This window comes from Carettochelys insculpta, chromosome 18 (assembly GCF_033958435.1).
Source record: "Carettochelys insculpta isolate YL-2023 chromosome 18, ASM3395843v1, whole genome shotgun sequence".
Lineage (NCBI taxonomy): Eukaryota > Metazoa > Chordata > Testudines > Carettochelyidae > Carettochelys > Carettochelys insculpta.
In genome coordinates, this window is record NC_134154.1 from 4036266 (window position 1) to 4062219 (window position 25954).

The 25954-nt window shown below is 40.8% G+C and overlaps 2 protein-coding genes across 9 annotated transcripts in view; one reads left to right on the top strand and one right to left on the bottom strand.

Moving 5' to 3' along the window:
• DEPDC5 (DEP domain containing 5, GATOR1 subcomplex subunit) overlaps positions 1-1904 on the bottom strand; it is a 66359-nt gene extending 64455 nt beyond the window's left edge. For all 6 annotated transcript variants that reach the window (XM_075013114.1, XM_075013111.1, XM_075013113.1 and 3 more), the window contains exons 1-2: positions 1818-1904; positions 666-782 (exon numbers count right to left, since the gene is read on the bottom strand). In XM_075013114.1, the coding sequence (XP_074869215.1) occupies positions 666-723 (58 nt within the window). In that variant the 5' untranslated portion in view covers positions 724-782; positions 1818-1904. The remainder of the gene's footprint in view (positions 1-665; positions 783-1817) is intronic.
• Positions 1905-1951: 47 nt separating this feature from the next.
• Positions 1952-25954, top strand: part of PRR14L (proline rich 14 like) — a 35699-nt gene continuing 11696 nt past the window's right edge. For 2 of the 3 annotated variants that reach the window (XM_075012309.1, XM_075012311.1), the window contains exons 1-4: positions 3811-3922; positions 7938-8471; positions 12108-12189; positions 19856-25760. In XM_075012309.1, coding sequence (XP_074868410.1) covers positions 7974-8471; positions 12108-12189; positions 19856-25760 — 6485 coding nt within the window. In that variant the 5' untranslated portion in view covers positions 3811-3922; positions 7938-7973. Of the gene's footprint in view, positions 2020-3810; positions 3923-7937; positions 8472-12107; positions 12190-19855; positions 25761-25954 lie in introns of those variants that run through there. The other variant, XM_075012310.1, reaches the window with a different exon arrangement.

The window sequence follows — 25954 nt, forward strand, 5'->3', positions numbered from 1 at the left end:
GGTGGCAGCCCAACGGCTCATCTTACAGGGAGCATTGTTTATGACCTACTAATATGACCATGATTTCAGGAGTGAGAGATATCTGATCAGCTCATTCTCAGGAATACAGCAATAAGTCTCCTGTCTGACCAGTAAGGAACAATCCAGGATTAAAAAAACGCTCCATTTGCACACAGCCTCAGAAAGAATAAAGTGGAAAATCCTCCACAGAGTTCCCAGGTGCTGCCAGTGGGACTCACAAACTCGAGTCCACACATATTCACATGCAACAATACTACTGGGTCACTGCAGCCCCTCTTAATTCTGTGGCTAAGCAAGAGGCAACAAAGAGAGGAAAAAGGAGAGGAAAAAGGAGAGCAAAATGACAAAAGAAAAGCAGAACACTGTCAAAGATATTTTAAGTCACAGAACCTAACTTTTTTTTCCTGTAATCTGGCATTTGTAAATTTCAATATGTATTCTACTATCAATAGTCTTTCCACCTTCTAATTAGTGACACTGTAAGTTATACAAAAGTTACTCCCTTAATTTGTTGGAAAAAGCTTAATAAAATGGAAACCAGCTTCCTCATTGTTAAATTAAAAATACTATGGAAAACTGCTTATTATGTCACTGTTCATGAAACCAGAAGCCCCCAAAACACTTATAACTCAATGGATACTGACCACTGCCACCAAAACCCTTCTTATGTATGACGAGTTTGTAAACCTTGTTGGTTCTCATTTTGAATCCTGGTTCTTCTCAGCTATTCAAGTAACGGGGACACATGACATCTTGGCTCCCTGCAAAATAAACATGATACAAAGAATCTCAGCTCTTTCCTTATTATAACACTCTTCTAACAGCTCTACGTGTCATGAAGAAATTTTGATGGTTCTGCCTCACAGAGCAATACCGGCAACACTGATGCTCCACGAACACTGCACCAGTACTAATTCTATAGCTGCCCAAGACTTCCTATTTGTCAGTATGCTCTATGCTGGTCATTTCAGACTTCACAGTCACTACTATGATAGAACTGCAGTCTTCAGCATAAAGAAGACAGAATAGCACATGGTGAACTAAAGAAGAATTCCTATTAGCTGTTGAAAGTATGACACAGTTCAGAAGCACTCTGTCTCTCTCTCACACACACAGAAACACTACAAGGTAAAATTCAAGCCTAACTCTTCAACTGTGGCTTTTCTTAGCAGCAAACTGTCCACTATACCTTAGATCAAACTCTTCCCTCCAGTGACAATACCTAAGATCAATACCTCATCTCAGTGACATAATCCCTGCAGAGTGACAACCCTGGTCAGGAAAAGGCCCCAGAGCCAGCACTGCCCACTTCTCAGACAAGCACAGGAATTAAGGAACCACCCTCAGGAGAGCCGACTCTCCTGTACACCAATGCTCCACCCCACCCTTTGGGAGCAAATGTTCCCATCAAACAAGACGATAGAAACGAAGGTCTGGAAAGAACCTCGTTCAGTTCCTCTGCTCTGAGGCAGGACCACGCAGACCTAGAGTCACCATCCCTCACAGGTGTCTGTCTGTCTGTCTGTCTGTCTGTCCCCTCCCCCAGCCCCACAATGCAGCGACCATGCAGGGGGGTACACCCCGCCTTAACCTGGCCCCCCAAAGAGCAGGGGCACCCCCCAATCCTAGGGAGCCGTCAGTTCCTCCCAGCCCATGAGGAGCACAAGCCAAAGGAGGCAAATCCCCCTCCTCCCAGAGGAGAAGGAGAGGAGCGACAGGCAAATAAATCTCCCCCCACACCCCTTTGCTAAGAGAGTGGGAAGGGCAATAGTTCGCCGCCGCCTCCCCATTCTTACTGGCCCCAGCGGCAGCTCGAGCCAGGACAGGGAGCAGCTCCCCCGGGGAGTCACCAGCTCAGCCCACACAGCGGCCTCACTTCCTCATCCGGGCCTTGCCGAGACTGCGCGCGTCACGCGACTCCTCGCCCAGCGCCATAGAGACGGGAGGGGCAAGAGCGGCGTTCGGAGGCAGGGGTGTGTCGCTGCGCTGACGTCTGAGGTCTGCCCTGCTGGAGCAATGGAGCTGGGTCGGGGGCGGGCGGTGAAAGTTTCTCGCAGTCCTGTAAACCGGGGGGAGAGGCCACGCATGAAAAATGCAGCCCGCGGGTGACTGCGTGAGACCCCCATAACTAGGTGAAAGCAGGTCTCGGCACTGGGGCGCAAGGGCTTAACCCCTCTCCAATAGCCCTTGTGATAAACCAGCGAGGCTGGTGTGTTTGCAGAAAGCGGGTTGCTTTGCCCAGGGCGAGGGGAGGCGCTTGTGTTCGTTTAAGGAAAAGACCCAGTCTTTAAAGTGCTGCTTGACTGCTTTTTTGTTTGGATAGTATATAGACGAGCACGGCTCCCTCTTTGTTACTGTCTTCCAAAGTGTAACTTTGTTCTCTGCTGAATTGAGCTTTTTCGAGCATTCGAAGCCTTGTAGCCAGGGAGGGTGCTGCCTGTTTGACGGCTTTAAGGGGGAGGACTGGAAAGTGTTTACAGTTAGAAAATAAAATAACCCCAGAATGGGCTGAATAAAGTCTGAGACTGAAGGCCCAATGAGTTTATGAGACCAGGGTATTGTTAAAGGTTAGTAAGAAGTAGGCACTATCCGGTTGTTGTTAGATTTGCATTAAACATTCTTTTTTAAAATGTGAAAAAGCTGTCAACAGAAACAGAAGAAGTTGCCTGCATTAAGTAAACTAAAAAATATTGCTTTATTCTATTTCCACGCTATCATTTCTCCATATCTCCTCTTACTTTTACTCAGCTTTTCTTTCCTATGTCAGGCAGGTACTTCTCTCCCGGACCAAGAAAAAAAATAGACTAAATTAGAAAAGACCCAAATCCTGCAACTGATGGGCTGTGTCTACACTGAAACAAAACTTTGAAACGGCCCTGCAAATAAGGCACTGAAATGCAGATAGGAATAAGGGGATTTCGAAGTTGCTGAGGTCACTGTCTGGATGAGCCACACAGCAAAGTGCAGGAATTTCTAAGAGCTGCGGCTGGCAGCATGCTAATGAGGTGCTGAATATGCATTAGTAATCTTCAAAATGGCAATTTGCATGGCCATTTCAAAGTTTTGTTTGTGTAGATGTAGCCATAGTGTGCAGACCCCCCCATTTTATAGAGAGTAATAATTTTCTTTATGAGGACATAATGGCAATGCTCTAGATGGTGTTTGGTCCTGCCGAGAGGACAGGGAACTGAACTCGATGACCTCTTGAGGTCCCTTCCAGTTTTAGTGTTCTGTGAGTCTATGATTGACCTGTGGCACTGCAGCCCCACGTGCAGCGTCTAATGGGAGACGTTTTGTTTTATTGCAGGAGCCGGCACGTGTTGCATTGCATCATGCCACCAAATGCCTTTGCATGTTGTTTGTGTTCTTTCAGTGGGGAACCTGGGCACCTTTTATTTGCTTGTAGGCTACAAAGCATTTCTATGCTTCTATGTCAGGGTGCTGCTGTATGTATTCCACGCTCCGCTCAAGTGGGGCCGGCGGGAGCGTGGGAGCAGCACGTGAGCCAGAAACAGGCAGAGCCTTTGTGCGGGGCGGTGCTGACAAGAGCGGCCGGCGGGCATGGAGGCTGGTGCTTGGAAGAGCAATGGCAGCGGAGGGAGGGAGGGAGGTGCGCGGAAGAGCCCGCCGAGGGCGTCGGGAGGCGCAAAGCACCGCGAGCGGCGGCGGCGTTGGCTCGTGGTGGGTGAGCAGCAGCCAATGGATGGATGAGGAAGTGAGGTGACCATAGAGAGGCGGTGGGAGGGGGGAAGGAGGAGAGAGCGGCGCTGTGTGGAAGAAGCGGGGCTGGCGGCAGTGGCCTTAGCCCGCTCACGTACGGGGGTGGTGAGTCCCCCGCCCCCACCGTCCGTCGTGCTGCAGTGACGATCTGGCTGCACCGGGGAACTTCTCCTTGCAGTTGGTACGGGATCGTCGCTCCCCCGTTTCGGGCCAGAACCCACGGCGGAGCCCCCCTTTCTGGGGTGCAGGAGGAACCTGGCTTCCGGGGCCACGTTTTCTGGGATGTAGGGGGAACCTGGCTCCTGGGGGGCCACTGTCTGGGGTGCAGGGGTGGGGGGACCTGTCTCCCGGGGCCCCGTTTTCCGGGATGCAGGGGGAATCTGGCTCCCGGGGGGCCACTTTTTGGGGTGCAGGGGTGGGGGGACCTGTCTCCCGGGGCCCCGTTTTCCGGGATGTAGGGGGAATCTGGCTCCCGGGGGGCCACTTTTTGGGGTGCAGGGGTGGGGGAATCTCGCTCCCGGGGGCTCACTCTTTGGGGTGCAGGGGTGTGGAGATCTGACACTCGTGAGAAGTGGATGAAGATCTGCCACTTGCAGGTGGGGCTCCTTAGGGAGATCTGGGATACAGTTTTTTCTGGGGGATTGTGTGGGGCAGCCCCGAATGAGCTTGTGAGTGAATGCAGAGCATTCTGGAATCCTTCCTGGGATGAAAACCGTACAGCTTTGGTGCCCTGTAATTTCCAGGGAGGGGTCTTGAGATGGCAGTGGTAAGGACTCCATATATTTCTGGCCTTGTTTCAAAGCCCCTTCAGCTATGAATAGCTATTTTCATTCTCAAATTTGGTTTTGCCTGGGCTTTTCCAGAATATCAACTTTGAGGCCCTGTTAAAGTGAATCTATATAATTTTATTTTGCATTGTTTGCTTTTTGATGGGCCTCTGTCTAGATGTTGGAGCAGGTCACTGAGCTGTGAGTGACCTGGGTTCTACTGCTGCATCTGCAACTGAATTTGGGCAGGTCTACAGTAGTCAGGTATTTCGATTGTAGATACACGCTTCTACCTACAGTAGTTGCATAGTTAGGATTGACTTATCTGACATCGACTTACCTGTCCTTACGGAAAGGTTGATGGGAGATCCCATCAACTTCCTTTGATCCTTGTGATATTGAGGAGTACAGCGGTCGACTGCATACCCTGGCTAGTTCAATTTTGGGTGTCTGTACTAGATGAATAAAATCAGACCCTGGAAGATCAACCCTGACTGGGTACATCTTCCATGTAGTACAGACATGACAAGAAGTCCTGTGGCACCTTATAGACCAACAGATATTTTGGAGTAACTGTCTGTTGGTCTGTAAGGTGCCACAGGACTTCTTGTTGTTTTTGAAGATACTGACTAACTCAGCTGCCTCTCTGATAATAGTGCAGACATACCCCTTGTCAGTGTGACTTTGGACAAGTTACTTAACTTTCCCGACACACGATGGGTGTGTGTGTGTGTAAAGCCTTTCAGGATCAAAAGAAAATGAGTTGTAGAAGACTATAATGTAAAGAGAGGACTGTAAGAAAATAAATTTGGAGTGTTTCAGCAAATAGGTTCTTTGTCCTACCTTTTGTCAATAAATTCCAAAATTCTGCATTCTCTCGGCTATCTTTTTCTTTATAGTGGATGTTGTCATTTGAAGAGGGAGAAAAATCAGGGTCTGTAAAATTTAACTCAGATATGTCTTTATTACCAATACTTGAGTAAAGAAGCCATGCTGAGCAGTTAATTTGTGTGTGGTCAGAGTATTTATTGGTTGCTCATCAGTGTATTCAGATCATAGAATATTGTTTTCGTGAGCACAGACTCACTTCATCAGATGCTGGTCTTGGAAATCTGCAGGGCCAGGTATAAATAAGCCAGAACAAGGGTTGGGATAACAAGGTTAGCTCAGTCTGCAAGGGTGAGGCTTACTACCAGCAGTTGATCTGGAGTTGTAAACACCAAGGGAGGGGAAGCTGCTTCTGTATTTAGCCAGCCATTCGCAGTCTTTGTTTAAGCCAGAGCTGAGGGCATCAAATTTGCAGATGAATTGTAGCTCAGAAATTTCTCTTTGGAGTCTGGTCCTGAAATTTCTTTGCTGTAGGATAGCTACTTTTAAGTCTGCTACTGTGTGGCCTGGGAGATTGAAGTGCCCTCCTACAGGTTTTTGTATATTGCCATTTCTGATATCTGATTTGTGTGCGTTTATTCTTTTACGTAGAGACTGTCCAGTTTGTCCAATGTATATAGCAGAGGGGCATTGCTGACGCATGATGGCATAAATTATATTGGTAGATGTGCAGCTGAATGAACCCACGATGGTGTGGCTGATCTGGTTAGGTCCTGTAATGGTGTTGCTTGTGTAGATATGTGGGCAGAGCTGGCAACAAGGTTTGTTGCATGGATGGGTCCCTGAGTTAGAGTGACTGTGGTCCGGTGTATAGTTGCTGGTTAGGATTTGCTTCAGGTTGGCAGGTTGTCTGTGGGCAAGGACTGGTCTGCCTCCCAAGGCCTGTGAAAGTGGGGGATCGTTGTGCAGGATGGGTTGTAAATCCCTGATGATGTGCTGATGATGATGTGGCTGATCTGGTTAGGTCCTGTAATGGTGTTGCTTGGTGATTTTAGCTATGTATAGCATAGAAATATTTTGCTAGCGGAACTGGTGGATGTTTAGCTATGCTTTTTAGCTTTGTAAACAGCAGCACGATCAACATTTAGGTAATAGGATTGGGTTTTATTAACCTTCTGGTAGCTGAGTGGTTGGTTCCACCTGACTTAGGCCATGGTTGGTTGGTGTACAAAGTCTCTCAGTGGAGATTATGAGCATGTCAGCGTTAAGCTTATAGTATTCTTGCATCAGGGCTCTTTAAACTTGTTTTTTAAAAGATGACTAATGTTGTTCAGAGCACTTGTGGCTGAGCATGTTTCTGTCATGCTGATGCTATGGTTAGAACTGTACTAATAATAACTGTTTGATCATGGTTATTGCTAGTGTAGTATTGGACATTAGCTATTGTTGAGTTGGTCTTCAGGCTATAATAGGACCTAAAGGTAGCAATATTTCTTTCTGCATGTGATGCTTCTGTTTATAATGAGGAAACCACAGGGAATGTGAGGTGATAGAGTATGTGTTCTAATGCATTTTCTAATATGGCTTTTCCATCTGAAGAGAAATTTTTAAACATATAGAATAAGTTGTTTCCAAATTTAAAAAAAAAAGAGAGAGGACAAATGAAATTTGGTTACTACCATCACATTTGCAAGATGTTTGATGTTCTGCTTTACTGTCACATGTGTGCTAATAAATACTTTTTCTGTGCATTACCTCTCTTCCCATTTCCTACAGACATTCATACACTCTACAAGGCTTTAGTTTTAGAATAAGGGTTTGTCTTCTCTATGGGGTGGATTGAGGCTGACGTAATCATCTACTGGCGGTTGACTTAGCCGGTCTAGGAAGACCAACTAAATCAGCTACCACTCACTCTCTCATTGTCGCTGTACTCTACGAGAATGAAACAAGTAAGGGGAGTTGCTGGGAGAATTTTTTTCCATCAGCACAGTGTGGTGTGGACCCTGCAGTAAGTAGCTCTAAACTATGTTGATATTGAGTTACATTGCTAACATAACTCAAATTGCATATCTTAGATCAGTCTGTCCCTGCAATGTAGACTTGGCCTAAGGATTAATATTGGGGTAGGGAGAAGTAGTTGATGTGAGAAGAGATGGATAACCTCATAATTACTCATCATTTTTGCAGCTCTTATTGTTACACTCAGTAATCGTAGAATCCCTTTCCTTTCAGGAATTAATTTGGAATATACTCTTGTGGAACATGCACATTTGAAGCGCTTACCCCTCTGCTTTTGTTTTTTGGTTTAAACTTTTTATTAAAAAAGTTACAATAAAATGTTAACGTTACATTTAATGTTACTCATTACTTCCTCAGGCTCAGGTTAATACCAAAAGAAACTTACTAAATGTTTTAGTTTGCTGCCTGAGAAGTCCTCCTGCTGTAGGTGCCCTAAAAGGGGACCAAATATCTAAACGCCTATCCTCTTTTTGGTGTTTCTTTTCTGTACGTACCTTTGTCCCAGACAACAAAAACAATCATTATTTTTGTATATGTGTGTGAGCCTATGTATTGATTTAATATTGTCTGTATTTTTAGGGTGAATTTTGAAAGGCACAGTCTTCACCTGCTCTGATGCTATCATCTGGAGTAGATTGCCAAGAGAGAAGCCATCCACAGCCCCTTGATTTCTCCATGTCTGCTGTGGTACAAGAATTGTATACTGGACTGCCAGTCAGCATCTCCACTGAACTTACTGCTGAGTCTAATCCTAACATTAGACTAGATGCAAAACCTGAAGCCTCAACACTTGTGCTAGCACATAATAATAGTTTGCTGTCTGAGTGCCAGAGGATTTATGGGGTGGAAAATTGCTCCCAGGGAAATAACCTGGGTCATGGGGAAAATTTTACATCTCATAGGCTTGCGGGATGCCTTTCTGAAGAGTCTCCTGGGGTTGGAAACCCTCCTGAGAATGAAGAGACCAACATTAGAATTTTGGGGAAGCAGGAGTCTTGTGCTAGGGGGAATCAGAAGGAAGAGAGAGGGTCAGTGAGAAAAGCACAAGTTGCTGAGAAAGAGCTTGTTGGATGTTGTGCTGTAGCCTCTGAAGAGAAGTTGTGGTTGAGACAGGTAAGAAAGAAATTGATTACAGTGTATGTTTAAACATATGTTTCTAGCAGAGGTGGATTTGTTTGGGAGTCAATGTCCATGTGCTTTTTGTTCTCTGTAAGTCTTGCCATCATAACATCTTGCTGTATGAATAACTGTTTGGCTCTTCGGTGTTTAAGTGAATGTCTGACTTGACTACCTGCCTATTAAATAGTATCTTTTATTTCCCACGTGAGGACAGGATGAATGAAAATCGATGATTTAAAAAAAAATCAGATTTTGTTTTTATTTTTTTGAAAATCATCCATAAAATACTAAATTTCTCATTTAAGAATAACGATTACAATTAAATCTCATGACAAACATGTTACACACAAACTTACAGCCTCATAAAAATTAATGGCTCTAATCTGTCCATCTTAACTACTAGCTCTTGCTTCTTCAAAGTTCTGGGCTTTAAATTTCTGTTTCTCAGCTGACTAAAAAGTAACACTTGCAAAGGAAAACACAAACTGGATATGGTTGTATTTGTTTTGTGCTTATGCAGTGGTAGACCTTGGCAAAGCATAGTAAACATTGTCTTAAGACAGACAATACATAAGAGAGGACGGAGGCAACACAGGCAGCTTCCTATATTCCCCTGCATTTTTGTGACAGGAAAAAACTGTCATGGCTTCTGGAAGTGAGAGACACCACTGGGGAATATTTTGAAGAAATTCATTCCCTGGTAAAAAAGGAAGATGTGTCAAGTTTAAGCAGTGCAGGAAGATGGTGTAAGGTGTAGTTCCAAGAAACATCATAAGGAAAACTGCTTCTTGGGAGATAATGTGCATAATGGCTGAGTGGATCAAGTGGTTACCAACTAAATGCTTCACTTTGCGAAGCTGCAGTGAGGGAAATCTAGGGTTGCCAGTTTCCACTGAGCATCATTTTCTTATTTTATAGTACATAATACTTGCACCTTATTTTGGAATGTCATGTCAACAGACCATAATGGTGGTGTCATAACTCTGTTCCCTATTTTACTTCAGCATCACTCAGTTTTTCCAAGGGCACACCATTCTGCAATTGTTTTCTCAGAAAACAGAAGTGATAATGAGTTCAGTGGGGCTTACTACAAAATTAAGTGTACCTGAGAACAGTCAGTCTTAGCTGTTCACTTGGTTTTTGGTGACTTGATTTAAATCTTTTTGTGATCGATATCAATCCACCCAGCTTGACGAAACGTTCCTAGAATGGTATTTGGCAGGTGTGTAGCCATGGAAAGATCAAAACTTTAAAGTAGGTTAAGAGAAGCAAAAAACCCTTCACTTATATCAAATGTCCCTCTTTCTAGCTGTTGAGGAGGATACTTCATAGTTTAAAATGTCATACAGGTAACAATACTAGCCATTTTGTATTTGCATTTTTGGTACCAGATTAAAATTTCCAGATCTTATGCTGAAACCGTACATGGCATCACCTACATCCACCTTCTGCAGTATCTTGCAACTAAAGTGTTCAGTTACTGAACAGAGGATCAGTGTTGTTTCCTTTTTCAAATGATAAGGCTTGTCAGCTCATAGGCTGATTTTTCTCCAGCAGACAATGACATTCCAATTATTATTCCAAGGCAAAAAATATTGTGAATTTAGCGATAAAATTGCAGTTAACACTTTCCTGGGGAAAAAGTCCTAAGAATATGAAGTTTTACTTTACACAAATGTTTAATTTGGAAATTCCATGTTACAGTGTTATTTGGCACAGCGAATTCCAAACAGTTGAAAGTATGCAAATAGAGAAATGAGAAAATATGATTAAATCAAATAACTGAAAACTGAGCTTATACTAAGAGCTGAACTTCAAACTTAAATTCAAGAAAAAACAGTCCATAATGTCATATTCTGACATTTAGATTTCTTTGGGGTCTTATAATATGTATTAAGGTGGTTTAAATGTACAGATGATTATGTAACTTTACAATTGCATCTGCAGTTTTCTTTTTCCCTGAGCAGAATCTCTTCCCAAAATTCTCTATCACTTCAAAAGTTTTTGTGGGAGAGCAGGTTGAAGTTGCTACTTTGTAGTAATTTAAACCACTCTTCTTGCATTTTTGCTAGGTATAGGGAACAAAACCTTTTTTTTTTCTAGATGCAAACGTAGTGGGTACACGAACTACAGAGCAAACAGTATGAGTTCTAAAGAATTATTTAAATTTAGCACATTTTCAAAAACAAAGATGGTTCTTTACAGTTCCCGAAAAAAAGCTGATTTCATAGTGAAATCTTGCTAAACATCATTCTATGAAAATGAACATGATTAGCAAATGCCTTCCTAAATGTACAGTGATATCTAAATTTACTGTGTCACTTATCACTGCTGTTTGAGCAAGAACCCAAGATAGAATAGGGTAAGTTTGTGCAAAGTGCCCTCATCTGTTTGTCAGCCAGGTAAGGATGAAAAGAGGTATGAGTGCTAATGAAGAACTGTATAGGTCAGAAAAAGCATATTTTTCATAGGCTTTAACCTGGAGCTGCTGTCTCCTTCCTCAGCCATTCCAGCTTTCTTACGCTCCCAGAATTTGGTTAATTTTGAGTGATAAATGATCATACATCTGTTTCAGATATCCAAAATCCAAGTAGTGGGGCCATGAGAATGTGTAAAATTTTTAAATGGATGACTGGGGATTAAGTCATTGACCGCCCTTGGTGGAAAAAGGGCCTCTAGGCAATTTTGTTGTCCTTTTCTTCTTGACTGAGGAGCAGGTCCTAGGGTTAGCCTTCCTCATCCTGAGAGAAATGGATCCCCACTCTTCTTTCTAGTTCCTGTAACCATTACAGGGAGAAACCAATGTCTGTATTCTATGCAAATTTCCTGAACTGTGCATTTAAAGAGTTGGTAGTTCTTAGAGACAGAAGCTTCATAATTACAAGAAATCTATCTATGGAATATGTGTGTGTGTCAATTCATCCTCAACAAAATTTAGGAAACCTAAAGAATAAAATTGTTCATGTAATAGTAATTTTGTAAAATTAAAATAGTCAGAAAATGCAGAAGTTAAGGTTTTCACGAGAAAGTTAACTGTCTCGCATAGAAACTCGTAATACACTAATTATGGTAATATTTTCTTGCATGCTTTTCATCTGTACAAGGGATTCCATTGAGAGAGATTATAATAATTGGTTTTGGGTTTGGATGAAGGATTAGCTTTCTGTTTCATATTGGGACATGCTCCATTGTATTTAAATCCACTTATTGCTTTATTTGCTACTTTGTCAAGACTCTGTTGGTGCCAAGTTTAAATCTTCTCTTTTCTCTCTGAGAATGGGAAAGACTACAGCAGTATTTACTGCTGAAAATTGATTTAAAAATTAAGATGAAAGATATGATGAGAAAATGAGTCAAAACAAGGAAAGTTTCTCATGTTGAGAAGCAGTTCAATTACTTGCTTGTGTTACCCCTCTTTAATGTGTGCTTATGTTATATGCATGACTTTCTCCCTTATTCCTCTCCAAAAAGCCTAACATAAAATGTGGTATGCAAATGTTTACTGCATCCAGAGTTCAGACTAGTTGAGCAGGTGCAGTCCCTGGAGTCTAGGAGTAGGCTCTGAAAATTATAATTATCACTCAGTCTCAGGTGCTGCTGCTACCATGGTGGCTTGTTCCTTTATTTCAGGAGGAGGATCAGATAAACCAGAGTGGGGGAGAAGTTTCAAGGATCTGCTGTACTGAAAAGGCAGGCCTTCTGAAGAGTAAAGGTACGTGTGTGTTGTTCAGATTTTTTTCTTCAGGGGACACGTTCACAGAAGTGCAAGAATGATTGCAGGGATAACGCTTCTCTTTGTTTTGATAGTGGAAGTTGAAGGGTTAAAGGTTGCACTCAAAGGTTTGGGGTCTGAAAGTAGTCACCAGTACAAAAGTTTGAGAACCAATGGTGTAGAACAATCGCAAAGCTTTAATCCTATGCATTCACCTGCCTACGTGCTGATATGACAGAAGTTCTGTGATGAATAGAGTGTATGTTAGGTAGTACTTAGTCTGAAATTTGTTTTATCTTTTTTGTCAAAACCAAACTACATGAACATGTTGATGGGAGGGAGATGCAAAAGAAGCAGTAATTGACTCCATTACCAGCAAACATTTTAGCATATGCAGTTTCCAAACTACTACTTCTGTTAATGATCCACTTCTGTTCACAAATGCTTTGATCACTTTGCCTGCATCTGATGAGTATTCTCCCTCTCTTTCTGCACAGCAAGCAGGTATTTTGTGATTTTCTATTTAACTCCAGGATTTGGGATTTATATTTTAATTTTAGTTCTTTGTTCCTTGCAAATTAGGCCTTTTAAACTGTGGCTGATACCCTGTTCTGTCTTGGGTTCTTGGTCAGCACAGGTTCTGTTCATTTTAATACAAACAAAGGTCATATTTCAAATAGAAGGTTTGGTCTGTTCCTGCATGTAATCTGGTGACAGCAGATGTAGCTGTTTGCAACTGTTCTGTGAGTTCCTATAATTAAGACAGCATAAAATAAATCCAAGAGAAGACAAGCCTTAAACAATACATTCTGCTTGTATGGAGACCAGTTTTCTGGTCTTCATCTTTAAAGGTTATGAGAGAGGTTTTCAGAAATTTGAGCAAATGCTATTCAGATGTTTTTGAGCATAAAGTTATTGAAAAGTCTTTCCAAAAAGACCTCCTTTGAACAAAGCTATCCTTGAAATGACTAGAAGTAAACACAAAATGAAGTTTGATATGGAAATACTCTCATTAAGAAGTGTTTTTGAGAGTTCTGGTCCAAATAGTTTTGATTTGAAAATAGTTTGAGAATACCATGCTGCACAGTGTATTTTATCAAGGTGTTTTACTAAATTGATAAAATGCCAGGTACGGAAGCTGATTAATTGTATGTGTTTATGGCTAGCCCACTACCACAAGGAAGACTGCAATGAAAAAACCAGGGGGGTCAGCTATAGATTTTGCATAGCACTAACACAAGGGCCCCAATCTTATAAGCCTCATAAGGTGCTTGGGACAGGGAATTCTAGTGGTGCTAAGATAAATAGCTTCCAAATTATGGAACTTACTTGCTTCCCCCTCCCCCCCCTTTTTTTTCTTTACTTTTTAAAAAAAAAATCCATTTTGAAAAGTTAAGAAAACGATATGTTTGCATCTTAACATTCAAGTCAGGAAATACTTTGAGATTCTGTGTGCACAGCCTTAACTATGCCTTATATATATATATATATATATATATATATATATATATATATATATACACACACACACCCTGTGATACAACCTGTGTGTGTGTATATATATATATATATACACACCCTGTGATACAACCTTAAACGCATGTAGCCTCTTGTAATATTTTCTTCTGCAATGTATATGCTAGACAGTCCGTGAAAGTCACATATATGAAAAGTATGGAATAAACCATACATACAAAGCATACCATATTCAACAGTAAAGCCTAAAGAAATTTTGAAGAAAAAATATTGTCCTGCCTGAGCCACTTTCTTTTCTAGCGAAAATAGTTGTTACAGCTATGTGCCTCATCCACTTCATTTCACAAAAGAAAGCTTTGTAGCATATTGAAGAAACTACCTGTAGTACATATAAATAAGGCCTCAGTTGTACAAACACACATGCTTAACTTAAGCCAGGTGAGTGCATGTTGGCAATATTGGGGCCTAAACTACTAACATACATTACAAAGAGAGAACTTTTACTGTAAAAATTCAGTCAGTGAAGAGGTCCTGCCCCACTGTAACAATGCAAATGTGAGCATAAAAGAACAAAAAGCATCTGAAAATAAAAACCTACACAAGATGCTGTATGACCCTCAAGTTACTTAAAAATGTGTTTTTGAGCAATGGTGTGATATAATTGAAGTCTATTATAATGTATGTGCAAATGAAAGCAATGCTAAAATTGATCTGTTTTGACCATTTGTCCTAATTTTTGAGGCATTTTATTTTGCAGCCTTAATATTCTCAACATACCAATTTGTACAGATTTTCAAAATTGCACTATAGCAATGATTGTAATGTACTATATATTTATTTACTTTTTCTTATCCTTCCCTTTATGGTAAGGTTTGGAGGGGACAACCTTTTAGGGGTTGGAAGTCTTCTTCATGCCTTATTCCAGTGTGATAGACTTGATGACTTCATGAGGTCTCTTCCAGTCCTACTTTCCTATGATTCCAGTAACTATCTAGCCTTGGTGCTAATTACATTAAATCAATGTTTCTGTTTAAGTGAACATTAGTGAAATACTTAATGGTTACAGTTAAAGGTTCTTTTGGTTTAATGCCTGTTCAAAATTAATGGGGAATTTGAATAGTCACTGACAATTTAAATTTTTGTCCTCCGGGCAATCGGTTTTATCTGTTTTTCACACAGAAACAAGGAAGAAGAAAAACGTTTTTAACAATAGGAGAATGTGAAGGTAAAGCTGCATCTGGTGAGGTGGACTCAGCAGTAGTCATAGTATCTGAAACTATCCTAAATTGCTTTTAAATGACTACATTTGGAGATAGTACTTTGAAGAATTGTTTTCGGGTTGTTCTGCAAGGAGGACAGCATTGTATTGGCTTACATTGATTTCACGTAGATTATCTTTAGCCATAAGGGCTAGGAATAAAATGTCTTGAAATAATAGAAACATGACAACATGGTCTAGCCAAAGGAGGCAAAATTCCACTTGTCCTCCCTTTGTGTTGATGACGGTTTGGAAACCTCTCCTATCTATTGATTATTTTTCCTTCAGAGTAAGGGAATGAACAGATTGTAATCAATTCTCTAATATCTTGCTGAAGCAAGCCAGGCAACACAGACTGGTAAACTGGAAGTCTTGAAAGAGACCATTATGATCAGGTATCTAACCACCTGTATAATACAGACCATAGGATGTCCTTGAACTATTTTTGTTTGAATTAGAACATATCTGCTAAAAATCCAGTTGTCTTCCTCTCCATCATCCATGAATTTCTGGAACTGAGTTTGTCAAAGGAGATTCTTAGGACCCATTTACTAGCCCTTCTCCATCCCCACATAAAAGGTCTAGGTTGTTGAATTCTGTCTTCTTTGGAAGAGACACAGTTTTCAGACAGATACTAAGCCCCTGGAGAACAACCCTTTTTGTCATAATGCTTTGAGTCTTTCTTGAAATATACTGTTAGGCCTGGAACACTCCTAAGAAGCTACCTTCTTGTGGAAAACAATGAATGAAGAAGACATATTTTCCATAGGAACTATGTACTCTGCTGCCTGCAGTTTTCAAGGATACCAGCAGGATTGAATGAGAATATATTAAGGCCAAAGTAGATACAGTCTAAAGATCTAATAGAGATAGGAATAGATCCTTCCCTAAGAAGGAATTAAGGCCACTTCCACATCCTTTCCCAGGCATTAATAGCTTATCTAAGTTAATCTCCATAAATGTAAGGAAATCAGATAGCCAAGGAGAGCCACTGGGGATTTTTTCTTTGCTGACAATTGGTTAATTGGACATCCTAATATTCCTCCACACACCAGTGAGATCTGAAATGTCCTATAATGTGACTAAGGTGGATGAAGGGTGACATGCAGGCAAAACTGCAATTAGCATCCATCAGGTATGCAAGAGGAAGATTGTTTAGAAGTAGGTGAACATGTTTATCAATGAGTCATCCAGAAAGACTAAGATGAGTGCATAAGAGAAAGTGCAAGGCAAACCTTTCATGCCTGTTCTTTGGCAAATGAAGGAGTAAACCAAAGTGCTACAGTAAAGTGGAATCAAACGTGATGGAGATGAAGTAAGGGTGACTTCCAAAGAAGGCTCTTGGTCTTGCCTGGGGACGCTTGGTCTCCAGCAGTCTTTATGGTACTTCAGTGCCCTAGCACGTAAGCAGGTTGCACCAAGTTGGCAAAGGTAGAATTCCAACTAGACCGGACAGGTGCTAAACAAAGCACACTGGGGCTATGTGATGATCTTCCACATGCAGATTTACAATATTCCTTTACTGATCTCCTCTTATATGGAGGCGGAAGCCCATTGGTCTAGATATGGGAGCCAGAGGAAGTTTGGAGAGTACAGGTGGGCCTAAGGTCCATCCTGTCTTCCTAGTTCCCAAAGGTCCAGGGGGATGCAGGGCAATATCAGACCTAAATGCCTAATCCCCCCCACCCCTCCCCGCATCCAAAAATGGCTTGTAACTGTTTTATTGCCTCATCTTTTGCGTCCATTTTGTCTTAGAGGACCAGATTTTAATTAACATTGATCATTAACCTGATAAATGAAGTCTCTTAAGTTGTCTCAAGTTGGACACCCAAAATCATTTCTCACATTTGAAAGTTCAGGCTAAAGTCCTTGCTGTCTGAGAGAGTTGGCATTCAAGAGGGAATTGCTTAGATTTGCTTAGATGACTCTTTGGGTCATCTTCTAAGGTGATATGTGCTTGTGAGTCAAGTTGAGATGTATTACAATATATCTTTATATCATTGTCTTACAAGAGGAGGCTTTGCTTACAGTAACCGGTCATTTTTAATACACTCTCACCTAGCAATATGCACAAGTTTTATGGAAGAATTTGGTAATATCAGTAAATGTTCTCAAAGAAAATTAGATGTTTACTTCTTGCTGGATGACTTGCTAATATCTGTGAGTGCCCTCAGAGAGAATAAGTGAGAAACTGCCAGCCGGTGTGAGCTCAATATTTAGATAAGAATAGTATTGTCAGACGTCATGACAAGAACCAATAGATGCCTGAAAAGTTGATCTTGCACTGTAGAGTGTGAATTGATAGCAAGAGCCACAAAGACGTCTCTGTAGAGAAAAGAGCTTGGATACTAAACAGGCAGCCAAAGGTGACCCCAAGTGCAAAAAGCCAAGAACTGTTGTTCCTTGTCCAGGAGCATGACACTTAATAGACACTGTACACGAAATTGTCAGTTTTCCTCTCTAAGATATGCCAAGGCAGTTACCAGTTTATCAACCTGCGGCATGTAAGTTCCAGGAGAGAGAGCTAAGTCTCTGTGCCATTGACTAAAGAAAAATATATAATTACCTGTTTGCAGAGTTACTGAGCCAGAGCAACATTTTGACATCTGTAGATGCTGCCTGAACACCTTGGGTGGACATACAGAAGGGAATTCACTACAAAAGAAGAAAAGATGCAGGACAGTGGCTCATGAAATGAAAATATACTTCATGGTAAAGTGGCTAAGGACACAGACAATTAATAGACTCAAATAAGTGGAGCCTCAATCTCAAGTAACCTGCACATCTGATTTTTGGATTTATTCTCACTAAATTTAGTCATGTCAAGATTGAGCAAAAAGATACCTAGATTCCTCTCAGGAGAAGGAACCACAGGGTTACAATAAGTAACATATAATTTAAGAGAGAGCTGAAATCCTTTCTGGATATCTTTCCGGATGTATTCATACTTTGCAAAATTATACAAAGGTCAGGAAAATGAGGGGGCCAAGGTGACTGACTGTTCCTTAATGTCAGGAGAGCCTTGGTCTTCTGACCTGATCAGTCACTTGTTCTGTCTGCTTCTCTTCTTTCCTGCAGGAGAGATTATGCATTTTGGAGGTCCAGTTCTGAATATGAGCCAGAAAAGTGAAGTCTAGCTTCGTGGTACTTGAAAGGAAATAATTAAAATGGGAAGGCTGGCCTTCTGCACTACCTTACCTACATCACAAGAGGTTTCCCAACACTCTCTTCAAGAACCTGGTCATGGGTTCAAGTACCAATAAAATGCAATCATGCAGTACAAGTCAAAGCCAAAGATATGCTCTGGAATTCCTAAGACGGGTTGAAAGTACATCTAAAAACATATTTAACAATCCAATGTTGCAGTGTCAATCACTGCAACATTGAACAGTGGATTCAACAGAAAATAAACATCATTCAGTCCTGACACCAAAAGGTTCCTCGGGACACCTTGGCTAATTTCCCTTGACATTATATATGGAATACTCTGTAGGTATCAGAAGGACACTCAAAATGTACAGTTCATCTCAATTCAGTCTGTTCTTGCACTGTCTTTATTCTGAATCTGCTGCTTGATGAGCAAGGTAGCCTTTTTCGGTTTCCGTATCTAAGTCTTTTAAAGCTAGAATTCTTACTCTCCTTACCCTTGAGATCTGTGGCAGATCTTTGCGCAGATCATAATTGCAGCCACCTATAAGAGGATTTGTAAGGTGCACACTTGAACCTCTACCCACATGTTTACCAGTTGCATAAGACAGACCGCAAGCTACGTTGGTGGAAGAGTTCTGCACATGGTGTTACTTCAGTGATTGAGAATAAATAGAAAGCTAAGTGCATTCATGGAGCCATAGATATCTTTGGCGATCTTAGCGATAATGTACTGAACACCTGTACAAAAACAGCATGGATTCCCAATCCACATATACTAAACTACAAAAAATTGTCAAATGAAATGAGTTGAAGTAGACAGAGGCTAGTTGGCACAGCAGTAGAGGCTGCTAAAAGGAAAATCCTTCTAACGAAGATTAGGAGATGGTAATAAAGGGAGTGGTTAGAAAAGAAGGTACACATGGAAAGCAATTTATCCAAAACTTTGAAGGTGAAGCAGAGGCCCTACTTTTGTTGCAGAGAGAAAAGAAGCATTAGTGAAGAGATTTAAGGAAAGAAACACATAATCAGACTGGTTTGATATTGAAATGGATTGGGACATTCTAATAGACCTCTTCCGCCTCAAGCTTCTTACTTTCTAACGTTGCAAAGAGTTGGATAGGTTAGAAGAAACAGAGGGAATAAAAATACAAAATGCTCTTGAAACAGTAGCTCTGTTGCAAAATTGCATATGAATGGTGCAGTTACATGTTCTAGTGCATTCTAGTTCCTTGTCTCCACCAGAACAGCAGCAGGCTGTACAAAAGCTATAGTAAGTAGAGACTTGTTAGTCATCTCTCCTGTAATACAGTTAGGAGAGTATAAATTCATTACATTTTGAAACAGTTTACTCTGATCTACCAGATAATGTAAATACACATCTCATCTACTTTCCACTCTCTTCTAAATCTGTACGTATTTTAATTTGCTGTTTATCATATAAAAATATTACTGAAAATGAGCATTACCACTAGTTTGATAGAAATCATATGACCTATAACTCTGCAGTCCTGAATTACATCATTCTGGAACTAGAGACTATTGGATCCGTACCAGTTATATTTAATATCTATGCAGATCAGTTACAATTAGGATTAAATGAAAAATTTGATTGGTTATAAACAAGACTGGTGGTAGGGTTTGTCAAAAGTGATCATTAAGAATCAGATTAGCAAAATTGTGCTGCTCAAAACTGTATATTAAATATTAAGTTGAGAAGAATAAGATGGAAGTGGTTTTTAATTTAGTGTACAGTATTGATTTATATTTATTTTTCTTGTGCAGAAGAAAACCAAACAAATGTACAGGTGACACCTGAAATTCTACCAAAGCCCAGTGAAGAATTACAAGGTATGAAGGCTGATGGGACTAGGATATTTAGTAAAGCAGGACGCAGAAATGACAGAGTGAGTGAAGTTCTTCAACCTGAAAAAAAGGAAGGCCCAGATATAGACACTATCACAGCCAGTGGTGAGGTTTCAGTAAAGAACACTTTAGTTCCCATAGAGCCTTTAGCAGTTGTGGAGACTGGCTCAACAAAAGAATATCAACAAGAAGAAAAAGAAGATAAAGGATTAACAGCCTGTACCTTTTTTGATTCAGCGATTGGAGAATTATTGTTGTCTAGATCAAACCATGTTATTGAAACTAGTACAATACCGGACAGTTACCAGACTTTCCAACAAGATGAAGAAAACAGCCAACATAACTACGCTGCTTTTCCTGTGTCTAAAAGTAGTGAAGCTGATATTCCTCTTTCAAAAGAAAGTTCTGAAGCTTTATATGATCCATTATCAAATCTGTGTAGTCTGGATCCTGGAAATATGCCATTAGAAGACATCACTCCTGAGATCTGTGAAACACAAGATGAGTATCTGACTGAAAAGAGAGAAAGCTCAACCTGTAATAGTGGTCGTCAAAGAACTGACTGCATCTCCAGGCCTGTGATGGAAAAACAGTTTTCTCCAGTATATAATGAAGAAATGTCCAGTGGTGAGCCTGACCAATCAGAAACAGGTAGTTGCACTGACCATTCACACAGTTGCGGTTATGGGAAAGTTGCTGAAATCCAGAGAGAAATTGCTATGAAAAACAGTTGTGGCATGGATAGTAGGCATGGTATTCAAGACAGTGTTCGTTGTGAGAGCTCTGATGTGCCAGTTCCTACTTCTGTTTCTTCATCTACTGAGGAGTTGCCAAAAGGACATTTAAAAATCCCTTCAGAAATTAACTTGAAAAAGGATGGGGACCAGTGGCAAACATATATGAGTGATGCATGCTGCAGTAATGTAGTAAAACAGCATTCAAAAGAAAATAGCAATTTATTGGTGGATGGAAAAAATCTTGTCTCTGAGACTGGAGACATACATACATGTTGTAATAATAGCTACAATAAATATACAAACTCACCTGCCACTGTTCCTGACTTTCTGGACTATGGAGCCAAGTTAAATGAAGAAGTTTCCCTTGAGGTGCAAGCTCTTGGTCATGATGCAGAAAAATCAAGACCGTGTCTTAGGGTTGTAAGTGAACTGCCGCCTTGTAATGCTGATGTAGTTTCAGGCAGAAATATGTACCTGAATAGGCAGTCTAAAAAAGAACCCATCACTGCTTCTGCAAAACTGGAGGCACAACCTGTAGGCCTTCTGCTTCATAAAAATGAAGAATTGTCTCTAGTAAATCATGAGAGTTTCAATACTACTTATATAGCAAGTAAAGATTCCCAGGAACGCATGCACTCTGCACTGGGGGATACAGAGAAGATGGTCATTGATATGGAAAATGAAGAAAATAACATATGTGCTCAGAATGATCAGTGTATGAAGGACCACTGTTCAGCTGTTACGACCTGCTTCATCTTATCAGATAGTACCAGCTTGGATAATGCTACACTGAACAGGGATACTTTTGAAGTGCAGGCTAAATTGAAGATTGAAGAAGTCAGTGACTTAGAAATAGGACATTCACATGTACATAATGACAAAAAGGCAGTCAGCTTTCCTGAGGAGAACATTCATGTGGCATGTGAATCTGTTCCTTGTGAAGGTAGTTGGAACTGCAGCAGTATGTTTCAGTATATGGCAAATGGTAGTTCCACAGCAGAAAAGCTACTGCATTCAGCTTGCACTTCAGATGAGTCCACTACTAGATTATCAGAAGTGGGAATTTCAAGTACAAATATGGAAGTAGAAAGCCTGAAACTCTACAATGGCCATTGTGAAATAACAGAGAAAAGGCTAGATTCTGACAACAGAGAGAGAACATTTGATACAAATAAGGGACAAGAACAAATTAACTCTTGTGCATTACAGAAGGATGAAGCTGATAGAATAAAAACTCTGAGTAGTGTAAAAGCTCATAAAGGCAGTCACCAAAATGAGACTAGTGGACAATCAATCAACAGAGATTTGAACAAAACCATAGTCGGTATCCATCTTGAATTTTGCAGTGAAACAGTAGACATGGGAGAGGGAGAACTAAAGATGTACAAGAAGACTGCGTTACCTTGTGAACACGCTCTCCTTGAAGGCAACACTTCAAAGAGTGACACAGATGCCAGCCTTCCAAATCATGAAAAGCATTTGGACCAATCCTTTGACTTAGAATTGTCATATTTTAAACATTCTAAGCAGCCAAATGATACCTTTTCTCAAGTGGAAAATCAATATCTTGCATGTCAAATTGATCTTAATGGACCAGTTTCACGCAAGCAAAATGAAACCCAAGTAGCAGATGAAGTTCTAGTGCTCCAACAGGCTGACTTAGACATCTCAGAAAAGCAAATTGCAAATGCTGGTGTACAAATTATGAGAAGTTCAGTGGAAGAACCTAAGAGAACTATCTGTTCCAAGAGACATGAACCATTAATTCTAAAGAAAAATAAAAACATGAAGACTCCTGAACCAATAGAGTTAAAAGAAAAGCATTTTCAAGGAGCTTTCAAAGAAATTATAGTAGATAACTCTTCCAGCGGTAAGGTAGACAGAGACTATTCAGAATACACAGGTTCGATCAGTGATCTATCTGAAGTGGAGAACACAGAATTAAAAGAATCTGGTAATGTAGGTAGCAGTATAAGGGAAGCTCAAGGAACTTTCAAAGAAAGTGTGGTGGGTTATAGGTTTTCCAATAATCAGGTAAATGAGATCCATTCAGAATACATAGGCTCTATCAGTAGCGCAAAGGAAGATCAAAAAGAAGAATGTACAATATTGGCAGAAAATACCAAACTTTCTGCATTAGCAAAGATGGGTAGCTTGGATATGGACCCAAAAAATAAAATTAAAACCATTGTTGAATCCTTTTCTGTCTCTCAGTCCACCTGCAAGAATCTTTCATATGTGCCAGAAAATACAATTATCATTCCAGGGATAAGAAATGAAACCTGCTTATTACTGGATTCTGCAGCAAATCACAGAATCATAGAAATAACTAAAGCTTGTCCTGAGCCAGAACTTGTGACTTTTACAGTTAACGATGGTTCAGAGAATAGGCATCCAGTGCAGGCTGAAGAATTCTGTGCAAACCAAGAGCTTCCCAGTGTGAAACGTGCAATTTCAGAAACACCTTTAGCTGAGAACTCAGAAGTCTGCCTGGCTCAAAAAGGTGAGCTGCCTGCAACATCTAAGAATGCACCAGTATCTGACCAGGATTCATCTGCAGTGAATACCTGCTGTAATGACTGTTCCACTACAGAACCTCTTGTGCAGAGAGGCTCATTTGAAAGAAGAGCTAATGGCAGTGACAGCCCATCTGAAGAGAGAGAAAAAGCAATTAGCTCCATAAATGATGAAATCATACACACGTCTTGCTTAACTAGTCATGCTCACAGCAAGGATAGGCCTGTAAGTTCGGGGGATAGTGAGCCATTTGTAAAAGAGATGGATGTAATCTCATCAGACAATATTGATGTTCTACAGAAGTTTAAAAGCCCATCTATAGAAGACCAGAGGGAAAATGAAGCAACTGCAGAAAAAATAAAGATGCCAATGCATTCCATTTTTGCACATAAAAATTTAGGAGTTTTGCTAGAAGATGTGAAATTTTCTGGTGACAAAGTTAGAATGCCTTCAAAGATCTATTCGAATGAACAGATCCCAGAATGGCATATGAGTAACCTTTCAGACAAAGGAAAAACATATGTTACAGATCACTCAGCCTCAGGAGCTGTCCAGTTGCTTTCAGAAACTGTAGACAGTTATTTGCAGACTAAAGACTTAACTAACAATGAAACGTCAGACTTCCATTTTAACACAACAGATAGCATCAATAAGCTGTCAAAAAGTGACACAGAAGCATCTTTAAAATGTCTTGATCGCAGAGAAGTGTGTTTCCCTTATGAATTAAGTTCACAGAGGAAAGACCACAGCAAGGAAGTTATAGGAGACCAAATGAAGATGCCAAGTGACTCAATCAGTGCAAAAAATGAGATGCCTGATGCAGAAAGATTAACATTCACCTACTTTGTCCAAACTCTTAAGCGAAAGATGTGTGAGGAAACGGAAGTATGTCCTGCTCAAAACATGCTCCTCCCTGAGGGGCAGGCACATCAAATACAGGTGTCCAAAGACCAAGAGGAAGCAAAAATCCCATTGCAGGACAGGGTGGTGTTTGATACTGAGCCTTTAGAAAGTTCAGATGAATTTGTGGAATCTGCAAGAGTCATGAAGACTGAAGATCTGAGAGAGCAGGTCTTTACTGTCATGAGGAGTAAAAATGATTGTGATAATAAACAAATATATAGCACTTTACAAGAAATCAAGAGGCCAAAGATTTCCAAGGATAATGATAATTTAGAGCATATGAAGACTATGAACTCAGAAGTGGAAAACCCAAGCTTTCATTTAGGGACCCAAATTGAATTGTCGGCAGATAATACCCCTTTCATTCCCATTTTGCTCTCACTACTACAAGCTAAAGGCTTTTCTGGGAATGATGAAATGCATGGTGCCTTTGGAAATACACACAGATCAAGAGGGCTTTACTCAGTAAGACAGCAGCCAGAAAGGAAGTGCAAAAAAGTTCCCACACTGGAGGATCTTAAAATTGTAAGAAAGAATAACAAAGTTAAAAGCTCTGCTTTTGTAAGGAGTTCCCCTGAAGCTGTTCCTACACAAGAACCCAAACTTCTTAGCTCTGCCTATTTTGCATGTAAACCATCAGCCATGGAAACGGAAATAGAGATGAGACTGGACCTCATGTCAAAGCAGAGAGCCAATAGGTGCAGTTTGTCAAACCACTTGAAACTTCGTAAATGTACCAAAGAACGAACCCTATTAAGCAGACTGTCTACAATGGCCAATAAACTACTAGCCCCACGCAAAAGCATCCACGGATTAAAGACTCTGCACTGTTCCTCTGAACTTCCAGCGATTGAAAAGTTCAGCCAAATTAGAGCTAAAAAGCTGCTGGATGTTTTTTCATGCATTAACATGAAGTTAAACTCACACCAGGCTGATAGCTTGTGCACCAAAATGTTCAACCTTCAGCCATTGGCACTTTATCCTGTAGACTCTTCCCAAATACACATTTTAGACTTGAGTAGCAACATTCCATCATCGGTCTTCAAAACTCCTATTTCCCCAATTTCTTTTCACATAAAATTGGACTCTGATTCTTTGATAAACCTCACAGGGATTTTATCCCAACAGCGTGTAGCTGTTAGACCAGCTTTAGGGGAGGCACCAGTATATCCGTCACAGCTTTCAAAATGGATCTTCTCTTTCCTCCTGTCCCACAGCTGCTCAGGTATAACAGCTTTCAGGGAAGATGCGAATCTCAATAATGAGCTGCACTCTTCTGCTCTAACAACCACAGAAGATGTAACCCTGAGTCACGACAGTAGGGGACGTCCCATAGCTAAAAGGAGAACAGGATGCTCCATGCTTGGCCTTCACACAGTGTTAGCACTTTCTTCCCCAGGATGTTACAGGATCTGGACAAGAAGAAGAAATGTAACCAGTCGAATTCCTACCGTCCAGAGGCTTTTTATATCACACTTCACACAGGGCTTGAAAGGGTTAAGGTCTCCAACTTCTGTATCAGATGACCTCTTCTCTTCATTGCCCTACTCACTGGGCAGGGTACTTGCCAAATGGAGCCAGCATGGTCCTTCTGCCTATCCCTCTGAATTCACTCCTCTCCATTCCAGTCACTGCAAGTGGCAGCCAAGTCTGGGCATCAAGAGCAGGTAAAATCCATCAACTTCTTTCTGAGAATAAATACATAGTATATACAGTTGGAGCTTTCAGGGTGGGAAAAGGGGTATTGGAAGATGAAGTAGAGCATCAGTTTCTAGTATTTCCTGTTTGATACTGCACTCTCCACTCAAGAAATAGTTCAGTAGAAGACTCTCCTGTGAAGAACTGTGTCTGTTATATGAAT